Source organism: Poecilia reticulata, linkage group LG5 (assembly GCF_000633615.1).
Source record: "Poecilia reticulata strain Guanapo linkage group LG5, Guppy_female_1.0+MT, whole genome shotgun sequence".
NCBI classification, from domain to species: Eukaryota; Metazoa; Chordata; class Actinopteri; order Cyprinodontiformes; family Poeciliidae; genus Poecilia; species Poecilia reticulata.
Genome location: NC_024335.1, coordinates 12,467,011 through 12,481,145, shown reverse-complemented (window position 1 = coordinate 12,481,145; position 14,135 = coordinate 12,467,011). Strand labels below are relative to the sequence as shown.

General features: G+C 37.0%; 1 protein-coding gene across 3 annotated transcripts in view; it reads left to right on the top strand.

The window, feature by feature from the left end:
- Positions 1–13,161, top strand: part of LOC103464744 (plexin-A2) — a 92,366-nt gene extending 79,205 nt beyond the window's left edge. For 2 of the 3 annotated variants that reach the window (XM_008409061.2, XM_017304919.1), the window contains exons 25-32: positions 2,281–2,440; positions 3,181–3,284; positions 5,430–5,526; positions 5,873–6,072; positions 6,537–6,706; positions 7,604–7,816; positions 9,233–9,383; positions 10,290–13,161. In XM_008409061.2, the coding sequence (XP_008407283.1) occupies positions 2,281–2,440; positions 3,181–3,284; positions 5,430–5,526; positions 5,873–6,072; positions 6,537–6,706; positions 7,604–7,816; positions 9,233–9,383; positions 10,290–10,385 (1,191 nt within the window). In that variant the 3' untranslated portion in view covers positions 10,386–13,161. Of the gene's footprint in view, positions 1–1,518; positions 2,202–2,280; positions 2,441–3,180; positions 3,285–5,429; positions 5,527–5,872; positions 6,073–6,536; positions 6,707–7,603; positions 7,817–9,232; positions 9,384–10,289 lie in introns of those variants that run through there. The other variant, XM_017304920.1, reaches the window with a different exon arrangement.
- The last annotated feature ends 974 nt before the right edge of the window (positions 13,162–14,135 follow it).

The following is a 14,135-nucleotide window of genomic DNA, read 5'->3' as shown; positions in this document are numbered from 1 at the left end:
ACAGGAACAGCAATGCATGGACAAATGGGAAAAATGGACAAACTTCACATCGAGACAGGACTAATTTTGGATAGGAATGGTCCCCTTCTGTTTTTGTTTTGAGTTACAAAAATGAGTCCCCCCTGATGTGATTTTTGTTTTTATTCTGTATTTTTTGTTTCTTATATTTTCTATTCTCTCTATTGTTTTATAATTTCTATTGTTTGATCTTTTTTCTTGATTGTGTTCTAATAACATTAACAAAAATAAAAATAAAGTTATGAAAATGTCTCAACACATGACAAATTAAGGGAAAATATGGAATTCACTTGGATGCAAAGCACAATGTTTGGGGCTCTATGAGGATCTACAGTTTATAAACACACATTTTGGTGTTTTCTTCAAGTTGAAAGATGAATGAACTGAACTCTAATCTTCATAAGCAAACTTTTATTATATACAAAGRGAAGTCCTTTCACCAAACTGAGAGCTGCTGACTGGAGTCATGAAGCATTCCACAATTATTTTTCTATCTAAAACACCTTAAATTAAATCTGCCCTTGATTGTTCTTTCAAAATATTACCYTGAAAATTTCAAGAWWWGCCATTCCTTAAATTTGTGCACAAGCTGATCAGTAAATCCAGGATCTAAATTGTAAACTGTAATCCACAAATTCCTGTTTTTTAGTTATAAATAAGGTATGACTCTCACACTTTTACTTGTTCAAAATGTGTAACACAGCAAACCACGTCATTTTAAGTGGAAAAACGTGTGCTGATGTTTAAAGAGAGAGCTCCAAGAAAATAACTGTTTGTAGAAAACGTTCCATTTCTACCGTCAAAACCAAAATGATGAATGCTCAAGTTTATCTTTACAAAGGAAAGTGGTTAGGGATGGAAGAGAAACGTCCAAAGTTGTCTGTTGGATAAATGCTGCTAAGATTTTCTCTTGGGATGACCAAGTTTCCATAAGATACTATCAATATGCCAACTGGACGTCTGGGAGACTTGCCAAGAAAAATCCTATTCAGTCCTCACAAACATAAATATGTGGAGTTTATGCAGTGCTGTTGGGTTTTTGCCTGGAACCATTTCCTTTTGGTCAGATAAGACAAAGATTTAGCTTTTCATCAGGAAACAGTCCAGATGGATGTGGTGTTAAACATAGGAAGAATAATACAGTGAAAAGCACTTCAAGATAATTGTTGGTTACGGTGAAGAATGAGTTCTGCTTTGGACCTACTTCCCTTCAAAGGCATGAAGCTCCCTTTAWAAAATACCAGGAAATCTTGAAAAAAATTCACCCAAAAAATTAAAAATGTATATTTCAGAAGGATAATCATCTAAAAGAAACAACAAAAAAAAAAAAACATGATTAAGTTAATATGGAGATGGTTCACCTGACACAAAAACATAACCTATGGTCATTTCAAAAACCTATGGTCTTCAGGGAGACGAAGCAATGTGACAGGCAGTGTAATGTGTGAGGGGATTCAGAATAAAATCAAACTGGTATATGAATGTATTTGTGTCCTACAGATGAGGATGCTGGCATGACTAATTTGAAACGAGGATTATCAATCAGAAGGACGCTCATCTGTAGAAATCATGTTCCTCTAAGACAAATCAACCAACCACACCAGCAGAATGCCCACAGCAGGACAACAGAGCCTCTTAATACTCCGTTTTCAGCCTGCATACAGGCTTTTCCTTGTTTCACCCGTCCACTCATATGCGAATGAAAAATCAAAAAGGCAGCTTTATGCATTCAAACTGTTAAATATAATTGGGAGCAGAGACTCTGCCAAATTGCTAATTTTGTCTATGCTAATCACTAAAGCCAAGCGTTTGGACCAACCACACGTCTCTGTCCTTTACATTTCTATTGAAACGGAGCTGGCTGGGATCCTCCAGCAGCCCATCAGAATCCGTTTCCCCTCTGGCTTCAGCTGCAGAGCAGAGCCAGCCAGCGACAAGATGACACCTCTCTGATCGCCGTGTCGGAGAGTGTGAGAGGCTCTGTCTCATTACGTGTTTAATGCTGCTGCCAGAGCTGCACAGTCACATCCTGGAGGTGTGAAATTACATTTCAAGCCAAGATGCTCTCCACCAGGACATCTTGGTGAAGAGCAGGTAATGAAAGGACCTCCCAAGCAACACCTCCCTCTCTCTCTTTCTCTCTCTCTCTCTCCCTCTCTCTCTCTCTCTCTCTCTCTCTCTCTCTCTCTCTCTCCCTCTCTCTCTCTCTGTCTCTCTCTTCTTCTCTGGGTTTCTCTCTCTCTCTCTGTCCTGGCTCTCCAGACGCTGAGCTGTGTGAACCCCGACAATGAGAACAGCCCAGAGATCCCAGTCAAGGCTCTCAACTGTGACACAATTACCCAGGTGAAGGAAAAGATCCTGGATGCTGTGTACAAAAATATGCCATACTCCACCCGACCTCGAGCTACAGACATGGACCTAGGTGAGCGAGTCAGACAATCTTTTGATCACAGTAGCTGTCTCTTGCATTATATTCTGAAAGAAAATCAACTGCATAACAACCTGTTGGAATAATGTCACAGCGGCAAAGATTCGGCTGACAGTGGCCATGTTAACACAAATTACGGAGAATGTTTGACATCATCTCCTCCGTTGTTTCCGCATCCTCCCCATACCTGCTTGCTGTTGCAATCGCAGCAACACCCCAACAGTGACATTAAACCTTTTTGACAGAACTACTCCATGAAGGCATACACCCACGGCATGTCATCTGATACTGAGTGATGCGGCACAAATTTAGGTGGCATGCACCTTCACACAGAGTAAATAAAACGCTGTCTTGGTAGCGCCTGATAGTGCTTTGGGCATGTAGCTTTACACCTTCAGGGGCTTTTACAGGTTGGGGATTTAGGGAGGATGTGTCTCATTGCTCCAGGTGGCTCAAAGAAAGATACTGTGTCCTTTCATTTTGTTCTCACTCCCCCTGACTTGTAATTGTCAAGGACAAGAAGCCGTCTTGTTGACATTTTGCCTGTTTCGCTTGACAGCTTGCACATTGTAAAGAATAAACATAACACACCAGGATAATATAACCTTAGGGGTAGTGCAGGCTAACAATTCATGTCAAGACAGGGGGAACATAAGTCTGAGACATGTGAGAAATACTGTAAACATTACACAAAATAACAGCAATTTGTTGCCTTTAAATGTGTTTTCCAACAGAGTGGCGGCAGGGCAGAACAGCTCGTGTGGTCCTGCAGGACGAAGACATCACAACAAAGATAGAAGGCGACTGGAAGAGACTCAATACACTCATGCACTACCAGGTGAGGGAATAAAATTAATACCAACATTACAAAAATGGTCATCTTCTCCTGATTATTCTTTCTCATAAATCACTAAGTTCCTAAATTGAGTGAAGGATGCTCATCAAAAGTACCAGTTAAAGTGACATTTGTTTCTGCACTTCAAATTGTTCAACAGCTCCAATTTTTTCAATCCCCCAAATAGTCTCTGGAAGCAATTGATGCAACAAAATTGATGCAATTTTGTTGCAAGGATTTGCATCTTATGCAAATCCATGGTTGCATGAGGTGTGCGTGAGGTACAACACTTTAAATAAGTAAACTGTTGAATGTAATTTTCATTGCAAGATAAAACCAMGCCAAGATAATTGCCAACAAAATTCAGAGACTAGTCCATTGCCTTGTAAAAGGAAGGAAAAGAGTACACAATAATAACGACTGTAATGGTTCCAAGAGATGCATTTGAAAGCTGAGTTTACAAGTTTAAAGGAATTTGGGTACATTATCTGCACCTTGCAGGATTGGAAGCTCTCAAATCACCAGATTCCTGAGGAGGCAGGTGGTGAAAAATCCTCAACTGTTGGTAAAATAGATTTGATCAAGACCTGGTAGGAATAGCTACTGATGCTTTGTTTCCACTTGAAGTCACTTACTAAACATAGAAGGACTCCTTGTCTGAACACTGAGGAATATACTACTGCTGACCCAAAAGCAAAAGCAAAGTCAGCTTCAGTTTGCTCAAAACTATAAAAATGAGTCAAAGAGGCTTAGGGATTTGCTCTGTGGAGCAATGAATCAAAACTAGAATTTTTCAGGTCAATGGATCCGCGATACGTCTGGAGGAAGACTGATGCTGAAAAGAACAACATGCCTGCAGTAAAGCATGGCTGAGGGTCAGTGATGCTCAGAGCCTGTTTGCTTCCTCCGGTGCWGAAATCTGCAGTATGTGAACACCACGGGGGATTCAATCAAGTATCAGAAAATCCTGGGATAAARTGAGATGAGCTGATGTAGCACACTAGCACCAGGTTATAACAGCAAAGGGATAATCTTCCTATGATTCTTTACATTTCCAGACTGCAACAGTCATTGACAGTGACATTTCAATGTTTAAATTGGAGAACTCGCCTGTAATATTAGTTCTTAGTTAATATGTGTATTGTACAGCTGCTAGTTCGTACAGTACATTTTGCCAACGAACCAAATTTGCAGTGGGATTCAAGGAATTTTAGCTGCAGCTGTAGCAGCATTGGAATCTAAGCAATCTGGGTTAATACAAAACAAGTAAATCAGCTGATTCATACAAGAAACATGGACTTGTGTGTCATTTTTAGCCTCCATTTTTTTTCTAGGTCTTGAGTGTTAATACACAGGTCACTGAYTTCAAATGCCAATTCATTCTTCTCCGTCAGTGGTATGACTCGCCTTCGGGCCTCTTCACACAGCTGACATTTCAGCAAGTTATTTATTGTTATACAGACAAACAAAAACAATGAAAACTTTAAAACCCCTTGAAGAAAAAGTATGTACTCATAAGAGAGGAAGAGGAGAAAAAAATCCTTCATTTTCAATACTGCTGAGGTGTAGAAATGCTTGTGAGCCAAATCTGTAACACAWGCAGAACAGCGTTTTTCTGGCAGACATTTTAGGAATTTCCTGGAACGCTTGCATGCACAAATTAAATATTAGTGTTGTTGCAAGATTAATTTAACTTAAAGAAAAAAAAGTTGAGATGGCAAGCAGCACAACATGTTCAGACAAAAGCCTATTTTAGTAGTTCATGGTAGACTTGAAGGACCATTGCTTCTCGCCCAGCTCAGTCAGACTGCAGTGCTGCGTTTTAGTGGCAATATTACAAAATATTACATAAAGGTTTTTAAGCCATACTTTAACAGGATGCACAATATATCCCATACACACAATATTGGGTCTCTTCAATAGCTTGTGGTGTGGTCATTGTCATTGTCTCTGAAGGCCAGTTCTCTAAAAACCCACAGAATTGCTATGCTATTTGCTYCTTTGAATCATAATTGTCAAAAAATAAATAAATGYAAAAAATCCTGGTCCTTAGTTTTATTGCACTGATGATACTTTGAATTTTTCTTATTGCTTTTGACYAATATCTGCGAGGCAAACATTTCWTGAAGCTGCATCTTTGTCTCTCAGGTATCTGATCGCTGTGTGGTGGCCTTGGTGCCCAAACAGATGTCCTCGTTCATCATTCCCTCCTCAGCCAGCTTCCCACGCAGTATCAGCAGATACGGTCAGCAATGTGAAACAAATACAGCATGTTTTTTTTTTCAAAGGTAGACAAACCACTGTTACTTTTGCAGATTGTATAAACAGTAAGATGCCTTTGATACTCAAAAGGGTCAAATATGCTTGTTTTTTTGTGATTTAAAGGTAAATAAACCTTAAAATTTAGTTTGTGTTTCTTTTCGTTTGCTTTTTAAAAATATTTTTTAGCATTATTACCTGCAGGATAGGCACACTTTCTTTAACAAATATGCTTTTTTGTGACAATACAGTCTCAATGCATACCTCACCTGCTTAACTGGTTCATTTTAAGTTTATTTTGGAACATATTTTTTGCCATGTTGCCAACCTAGGTATGGACGTCCCATTCCGCTCCACCCCCACCAGCCCTGACAGCCCTCACTCCCGTGTGCCTATGCTCACTCCTGACCTGGAGAGTGGTGTCAAAGTTTGGCATTTAGTCAAGAACCACGACCACGGTGACCAGAAAGAGGGCGAACGCGGAAGCAAGATGGTGTCTGAGATCTACCTAACGAGACTGCTAGCAACTAAGGTGAGTCTTAAAAGACAAAGACACCATGTTCATTTTCTCCTAAGCATGTGCTTTAATCTCTTATTTATTTGTAAAGACCTGAACATTGTGAATATTGTGATTAAATATATTGTTCACAGCTAAACCTGCTACACTTTCATGCAGCTAACAGGATGTTCACCCTTTGCTTAAAAAAAAAGCTATAATCAGTAGCAAAAGCCCAGTGTACAATTTTCAAGTCATTTACTGTGCAACATTTTTTGCTGTAGACCAAAAATGTCTACCAATTACATGTTCTGTTGTGATAGCGTGGTATCTATGGAAACAGCAAACTGGAATGGATTACATTTTTTCAGCTTCTAGTATGGTTCCTGTTACTTTATTTTTMCTAATCTGAACTTATCATGCACCTATCCTGTACAKCAACAGCAGAAGCAAAAATACTGAACTGCTTCATTAAGTTTCTCTTCATGTTTTTTTTACAGGGCACGTTACAGAAGTTTGTGGATGACCTGTTTGAGACTTTGTTCAGCACCGTGTGTCGAGGCACWGCTCTGCCTCTCGCCATCAAATATATGTTTGACTTCCTCGATGAGCAGGCAGACAGACATGGCATCCATGACATGGACGTTCGCCACACATGGAAGAGTAACTGGTGAGAAAAATGTCCCAKTTAAGACATATTCATAGCTGCCAGGAATATATTCACCAATTCTCTTTCAATGTTTTCCTCATTTATCAACTAATACTTATATTTGTTACCAGATGTTTTGTTGTGTTTGGATACTGTCCATCATTTTGATTTACAACACTGAGTTGCTATAAATCTAATTAGTCATTTTATCAACTTAACTCCACATTATTAACTAATCATAACCTAGACCCATGTTTGGAAAAGTTTTTCTGAACGTTTAAATTAAATTTTATGAAAGRATATCAGCATTATTGGCTAAATGCAAGAATATAAAGGCTACACAACACAAATTGATCTGATGTCACAAAATATTTTTCAAATTTGAAGAATGTGGTGATTGTTTAATAAATGGGCTACAACATGTAATCTGTTAAAAAATGTAGAAACTAAAGTCTTTCTGAGAAATAATTTACTGATTTCCAACTAGGTTTGGGTCAGACAAAAAACAAACATCCATTGTCCCTAAACGAAGACTTATAATTAAGGCTGTCTGCCTTCAGAGCACATTCCAACCTCCACTGTGAATGTACCTGGTTTACACATTTCCTCACAGTATTAATTATAATTGTAGAGTAACTAATTTAATAGGAATGTATTATTTACCTCATGCTTCAAGGATTTTYCTAGTTTTATGCTGTTCTTGGATGTTGTAGCTGTGGGACTTTWGCAGAGCTCAAATATCCATCTACTTTTCATAACTAAAGACAAGCATAAAAGTCAACATGGGATTAATTAAACTCAAATTCAAAAGGAGCTTTTGATGTTTGGCAAGTATTTCATTTCTCTTTGCAAACATGTCTTGCAGTGTTTACACTATTTCTTTCATTTTACTCTGTCAATATCTTTCCATATTTCCAGTCTCCCGCTGCGGTTCTGGGTGAATGTAATCAAAAATCCCCAGTTTGTGTTTGACATCCATAAAAGCAGCATCACGGACGCCTGCCTGTCAGTGGTGGCACAGACCTTTATGGACTCTTGYTCAACATCTGAACATCGTTTGGGCAAAGACTCGCCCTCCACCAAGCTGCTCTATGCCAAGGATATTCCACACTATAAGAGCTGGGTGGAAAGGTAAATATAAGACAAAAASAGTCATTTGTGTTACAATTAAGCATGAAATGTTCAAGGTGGGATAAATTTACCAATTTCACAGTAACATGAATGTAACCAACAATTTTAAACAAATGTACATGATCTACTTGCTTTTACTTTAAAACGGGAAAGAAACTATTCGTCCTACTGCTCCTGAAATGACCTAACWTATTAATTAAAACAGGTACAATAATGTTATCGAAGCTATTTGATATTTTCAGTTTGCTACAAACACATAAACAAAAATATATTATKRAAACAAGCTAAATTTAGTAGCAGTTTTTGATCAGTATTAAAMTTTTTAGAAAATAAAGTATTTTTTGTTTATGCTCCTTATAGAGTAAAACAGATTAGCATTTATCTAGAAGGTTAAGCTATTGGCTGCTCAGCATCCCATTTCCCATTCTTGTTGCYTAGAAAAAACAAAGAAARTAAAGAAATTGACTTTCCAAAAAAATGAAAGTCGATTATATCTCTGTGCCAGTAATAAATTGTTTATGAGAAGTTTTATATTTCAGGTCTACAATATTTTGTCACCCCCAATCATTTTTCACGTTATCAAAATATAGCCTGCTAGTTTGAGTCAGAGCAGATAAAAACATTCTGATATTGTTTTGTATTTTCATGAAGAAAAAACATCTATTTTTTATGAAGTACTCTCAACCTGGCAATTTAGCCGTTTTCGTACTGCAAGAAACAGAATGGAACGGAACGGTTCCAGTCCTGTTGGGTTTGCATATACATCAAAGCGGTACCGGACGAAAATTTTTATGGTTTTTAAAATGTAACTTTTTAAAATATTATCTTGTTCCTTGATACTTCTAACAGACTTGTGCCAAGTTTCAACAAGTCTCAATATCAGAACTGATGTAAAAACTAAGTAAATTAGATTATCTTTACAATAACTTGGTTGTACTTCTGAGCTAGTAGTCAGATTAAACAAGTTCAGGTGTTGACATTAATAAAATATTGACCTGCAGAACCAAAATTTCTCTAAATCTACAGATTTATTTATTTCCTGATTGGTATCAAGATCATTTTTATATGTCTTTCTGCAACTTTACCTGCAGTTAAATGCAACATTAACAATGTATGGGAATCAGCTAAGCTACTAATTCCTACAGTGTAAGGGCATCTATCTTAAACACTCAAAAAAAAAAAAAATGTGAATTTTATTTTAATTCAACGTCTATATAAACCGAAAGTCCAAACTTCTGAGTGACACATTTCTTTATTTTTCTGTACAAACGTCTCTGATGTACATAATCCTTTATCCCTGAGCATTCTCTGGATTTTTCACAACATCAGTCTGAATTCAAATGAGGAGAAAAGCTCCAGTATGCATGGCTGTGTCCTTGACACTGAGTCCGTGCGTGTGTGTATCTGTCCTCTCAGGTACTACGCTGACATCAACCGCCTACCTGCCATCAGTGATCAGGATATGAATGCCTATCTGGCTGAGCAGGCTCGCCTCCACTCCAGTGAGTTCAACGTGCTCAGTGCCCTGCATGAGATCTACGCTTACGTCAGCAAGTACAGCCAAGAGGTGAGGCCCTGTCTACACATCACAAAGTGGAAACTGGCTTCAGATAGTTGTTGGTCGACTGAAAGTACGATTTGCTCTACTGATTTATAAGATAAACGTTTTGTACGGAGAGTGGATTGTTCTGTTTTGCTTACGGTTATGGAACTGTGGAGTCTTTGCCCAATTCTTTTTCTCTGCTGCAGCTTTTTCTGATCATTTTGTTTTTGTAATTAATTTGGGTTTACATCTTGGAAGTGTTTTTGCTGATTCATTTGGCGCTCATAGTGTTGTTTCCAGTGAAAGCAAGCCTTAGATTTAGAAAAAAAAAAAAGCTGCACCAGCTGAAGCTGAATCATTTAGCATCTGAGGAGCCAATTATTTCCCATCACAAGTCGATGAAACCTGACTAGAGAATTAATGTGAAACTTAAATATCTCAAAAACAACTTTCCAGTTGCCAGCTAGTAAAGACATAACAGTTAATTGTGGTAGCTGGCTTTTTTTTTTTTCTTGAAAAAGTCAGAAATAATAAGACAAAGACTTTTGTATGTGGTCCTAAAAATACAGTCAGATTCCATAAACTGGAATGGAATTAATAATTTAATTAATGCTTGATGTATTGGTTTGCATACTTAAATATGCTCAAAATTACAACCTAAAATTACCCACAGCTCATCTGTCCAACCCTAAGACTTTACAAGTTACTTCATTTGTATTTAATCCAAATAAATAAAACCGGAATAAATAATTAAAGCTCATATATACCTCCAAGTAAAGATAAACATACTGCTGCTAAATATTTTCATGTCAAACAATGCATGTAGAAATCAGATTCCTTCAGCTGACCGACAACACACATTGTGTCCTTGGTTACCTGGCTATTTCATCTTGTGTGTTTTGTTTTGTTTTGTTTTTTTTCCTGTTCCAGATCATTGAGGCACTGGAGCAAGACGAACAAGCCCAGAAGCAGAAGCTGGCATACAAAGTGGAGCAGATCATATTTGCCATGTCCCCAGAAAGCTGAGATATACACACCAAAACATAAAGAATTCCCAAGATAAATACACATATGGTGTGTCCAAACTTTAGCGTTTAATACCACAAATCAAAGTGTAATGGAGGAGATTGAATATTTAACACACAAGCTCCTCGGATGTGAACACCAGCACTTCCATATGTGCATGTGTGATCATAATCACGTACAGATACAGCATACACAGAGAKATTGATCTAACTTACTGTGTAAACATACACACACATAAATACAAATGTACATACACAAACCACAGCAGTACATCCCGAAGCAAAGACTTTTACGACCAGTGTCACTTTTTTTTTTTTTTTTTTTCCTGAAGAAACTCCAACAAGAAAACATTCAGCTTCTAAAACACTCAAACGGAGAGCAAAAGGATTTAGGCCATCATCAGTTGCAGATTTAACTGCCAATTCCTATCCACTGGGAAAATGGTTTGCCTCTGTAGTCGGTGCTTCTACTAACTGTGTGCGAGGCACCAGCGTGAGCTCTGAAGAGAACAGGACTTAATAAGAGAATGACTCAACGCTTAAGCCAGTGGAGGAGCTCGACAAAGACAGGAGCCAATTTAATGGGACGGCACGTCTGTTGAGACGTAACTCAAAGTACATTTTATGTCAAAGTTGAAGGACAGTTATTCATGTGACTGACTTGGAGTGACATTGCTATTTGTAGCCAKTCTGAGCAGAAATGTGTGACTATGTGTTGTTAAGCCTTTGCTATGGGCTCTTAAAAGACGTGCAGTGTTACGTTTCACTCTGTGACGATTTTAAACTCTGAAGCGAGTAAAATCTCCTAAGAGTCACAGACTCAAAGACATCTTAACGCTACAATTTTTAATATATATGGAGATATTTTGGGCCCTCTTCCTGGGTTTTACTGCATCTCATGATTCATTTGAGCTAAATGCTCCTGTCGACGCTATTAATAAAATATGACATTGTRCGGAAGAGATCTCATTTGAGATAGGACACTTTTACAGTGATCTATATGGCACTAATTCAGYCGTTCAAAGATAAGTGGAGGCCGAAGTGAACTGTTGCAGGAAGCATGATTAATGATGTTTTAAGCGTGATCGTGGATCAGATTAGCCTACATTTGGCCCATAACAACCTACCCCGACCCTTCCYTTCTCATCAGTTATTGTTTACATGAAGCGTAATACTTGAAATGCACTCGGTGTACAGGATATTAAGAACACCTGCAGCTCTTGTCAAGTAACTTAGATAGATTAAGTTACATAAAGCCGTTGATGCGTTATTGATTTTTTCCAATATGGTGTCTAACTTGAGCTGGACGTCGAACTGAATTGTGGAAGAAAAGCTGAAATGGAGCTGTAGATTTGTGCAAAGCAGGTGTGCTTATATTTTGTAAACAGAGTGAATATTTAATTAATGAAATCTGTGTTTGGATCAGCTTTTGATCCGTTTCAAGTCTGTKTGTTGCGTCACAGTGTGTYTCTGTGTTTCCACCCACAGTGCCTTGAAAAAGTATTTGCCCTTTACATTTTCTTCTGTGTTTGCTTTTGTATGACACTTAACTGTTTCAAATAATCAAATTAAACATGAGCTTGTTGTAATAAAAAAATCATCATTGAAAAAAAATAATTGCATTTGTTAGAATAAAACACTAGCTCTGTGAAAATATAGCTAGCTTCTGATTATGTTATGAATTACCTGTTTGTTGGTTCATTTTTACAAGCCACATTCTTGCCTACAGTTGAAATCATAAAATCACTCAAACGAAACCTTTCTGGCAACATGAAGTAGACTAAAAGTTCTCAAAAAGAAAAAAAAAACCCATAATGGCCAGTTTTATCGCCTGCCCCAATAAAGGGTGGGTATTTATTATTAAAAAATATGAGAAAGACTGGAATAAAATGGCATAAATGAGGTGCTTTCCAGGCACAAAGCACTTCTTATCATTCAGACTGGTAAGAGAAAGGTAATACTTTTTTGAAGATTTGCATTCCTTTAATTCTGACATAAAACTGATACATCATTTAAGAAAAAACAAACAAACGAAAAACAACATTATTTTCACTGTAAAAATGTTGGTGGTAAAATGATGGACCAGGGATGATCTCTGGCAGAAAATCTTGACAGAGAATGTTTGTTAAAATCTGCTGGTTGATATAAAAAAAATAAAAATAAGTGTAAAAACCAGTATAAATCTGTAAGGGGCAAATATTTTTTTTTAAGGCAACAATTTAATTTTGCTTTCCGTTTGACCTTCCTGCTCTAGTCTCAGCGCTGGTGTTGCTGCAGCACACATTTCTAAACTTCCAGCCAATTACCATCATGAAGCAAGAAAAGTCTGCCTGGCCATCACTCTGATTCTGGGTTTTACTTTTGATTGTTTCACCCACTGTGACGATGCTAGAAGAAGACGTTTCGGTGCTGAAGGCTGTTTCATTAAGAAACGCGCTCAGTCTTTTGTTGCCAGTTTTACCATTTCAGTATTTAGAGGAGATTTTACACTCCTCACAGGACCTTGATTCATGGAAAAATGTGTTAAAGATAAAAATAAAAAAAACAAATACATTTCATGTTAAGTGTTAAAATATTATGGAATCCATCTGTTTCATGTGTGGTTTGACAGCGATAATTTATAAATGTGTTGTGCAATAAACTGTCATGTTTAAACTAATTTTTTTTAAACAATATATAACTGTATAAATACTGTACATAAAAACACTCCTATTTTGCAAGTAAAAGATTCACTTTTTACTGTTGTTATACATTAAAAGCGCAGCTGATGAAAATTCTTTTTGTTTCATTGCTTCAGTTATTATTGCAGTCTGTGTTTCACACGGGTGACATTTTGTTTCCCTTCAAGAGGCTCATAACACTTTTTGTTTCTTTCTTTTTTTAATGCTCACAAATTTACCAATGATTGAAATAGTGAAATTTGTGAAAAATAACCACTTCTTCAATACTGTGAACATTATTCTAGGTGTTAGTTCATGGTGGAAAGATCCAACATATAGCATATAAACAGAAACCAGATGTTTTTGCCAACTGGAAAAAAATTGGGGAAGGCTATTCTTTTTGTGCTATTCTTAAATAAACCTGGAGAATTTTACCTTTGTTTAAAACAAGCAAAAAGTCAGAAGATTATTATTTTTTTGTGAAACATTCATAGTGAAGTCATGTGTATATCAAAAAACTATTTGTTAAAAATAAAAAAACACTATTCTGGTCAAAATTCTGCCACTTCAGCTGTGCCCTGTGAGTTAATTTTGAAGTCAATGTGAACTCTGCCACATATAACAGGATAATCTATTGTTACTGTGTTAGATCACCATTAGCATCCTAATTTAATAGAAAACTCATATTGAACTTTCATGGGAAAGTGGATAAATGCAAGACAGAGTTGACCTGAAACCCCCAGGAAAGCATCTATCATTCAGTCATTATAAGTTCACGCTTTGCACAACTAATTTTCCCTGAGAATGACTAAACTAATAACATATCAGACTCATAACTTTAACACAAATGAATCTCTTAACAGAAGTAGCCAATTAGTTCAGTTTCAGTTTCAAAATGTAAATTTAGTTTTTTCCTGTGAGAACTCAAAGAAAATACAAATATATTTACTGTAAAGCAAATGAAACGATACAAAACTTCGATTACAGAATATTCACATTTGGCAGGAATTTACTTGTGCATTTGGTTAGACTTAAATGCACATGTGTTGTTTTTGTGTAAAGCCCGCCAAAAGAAAGGGCCATTCTATTTT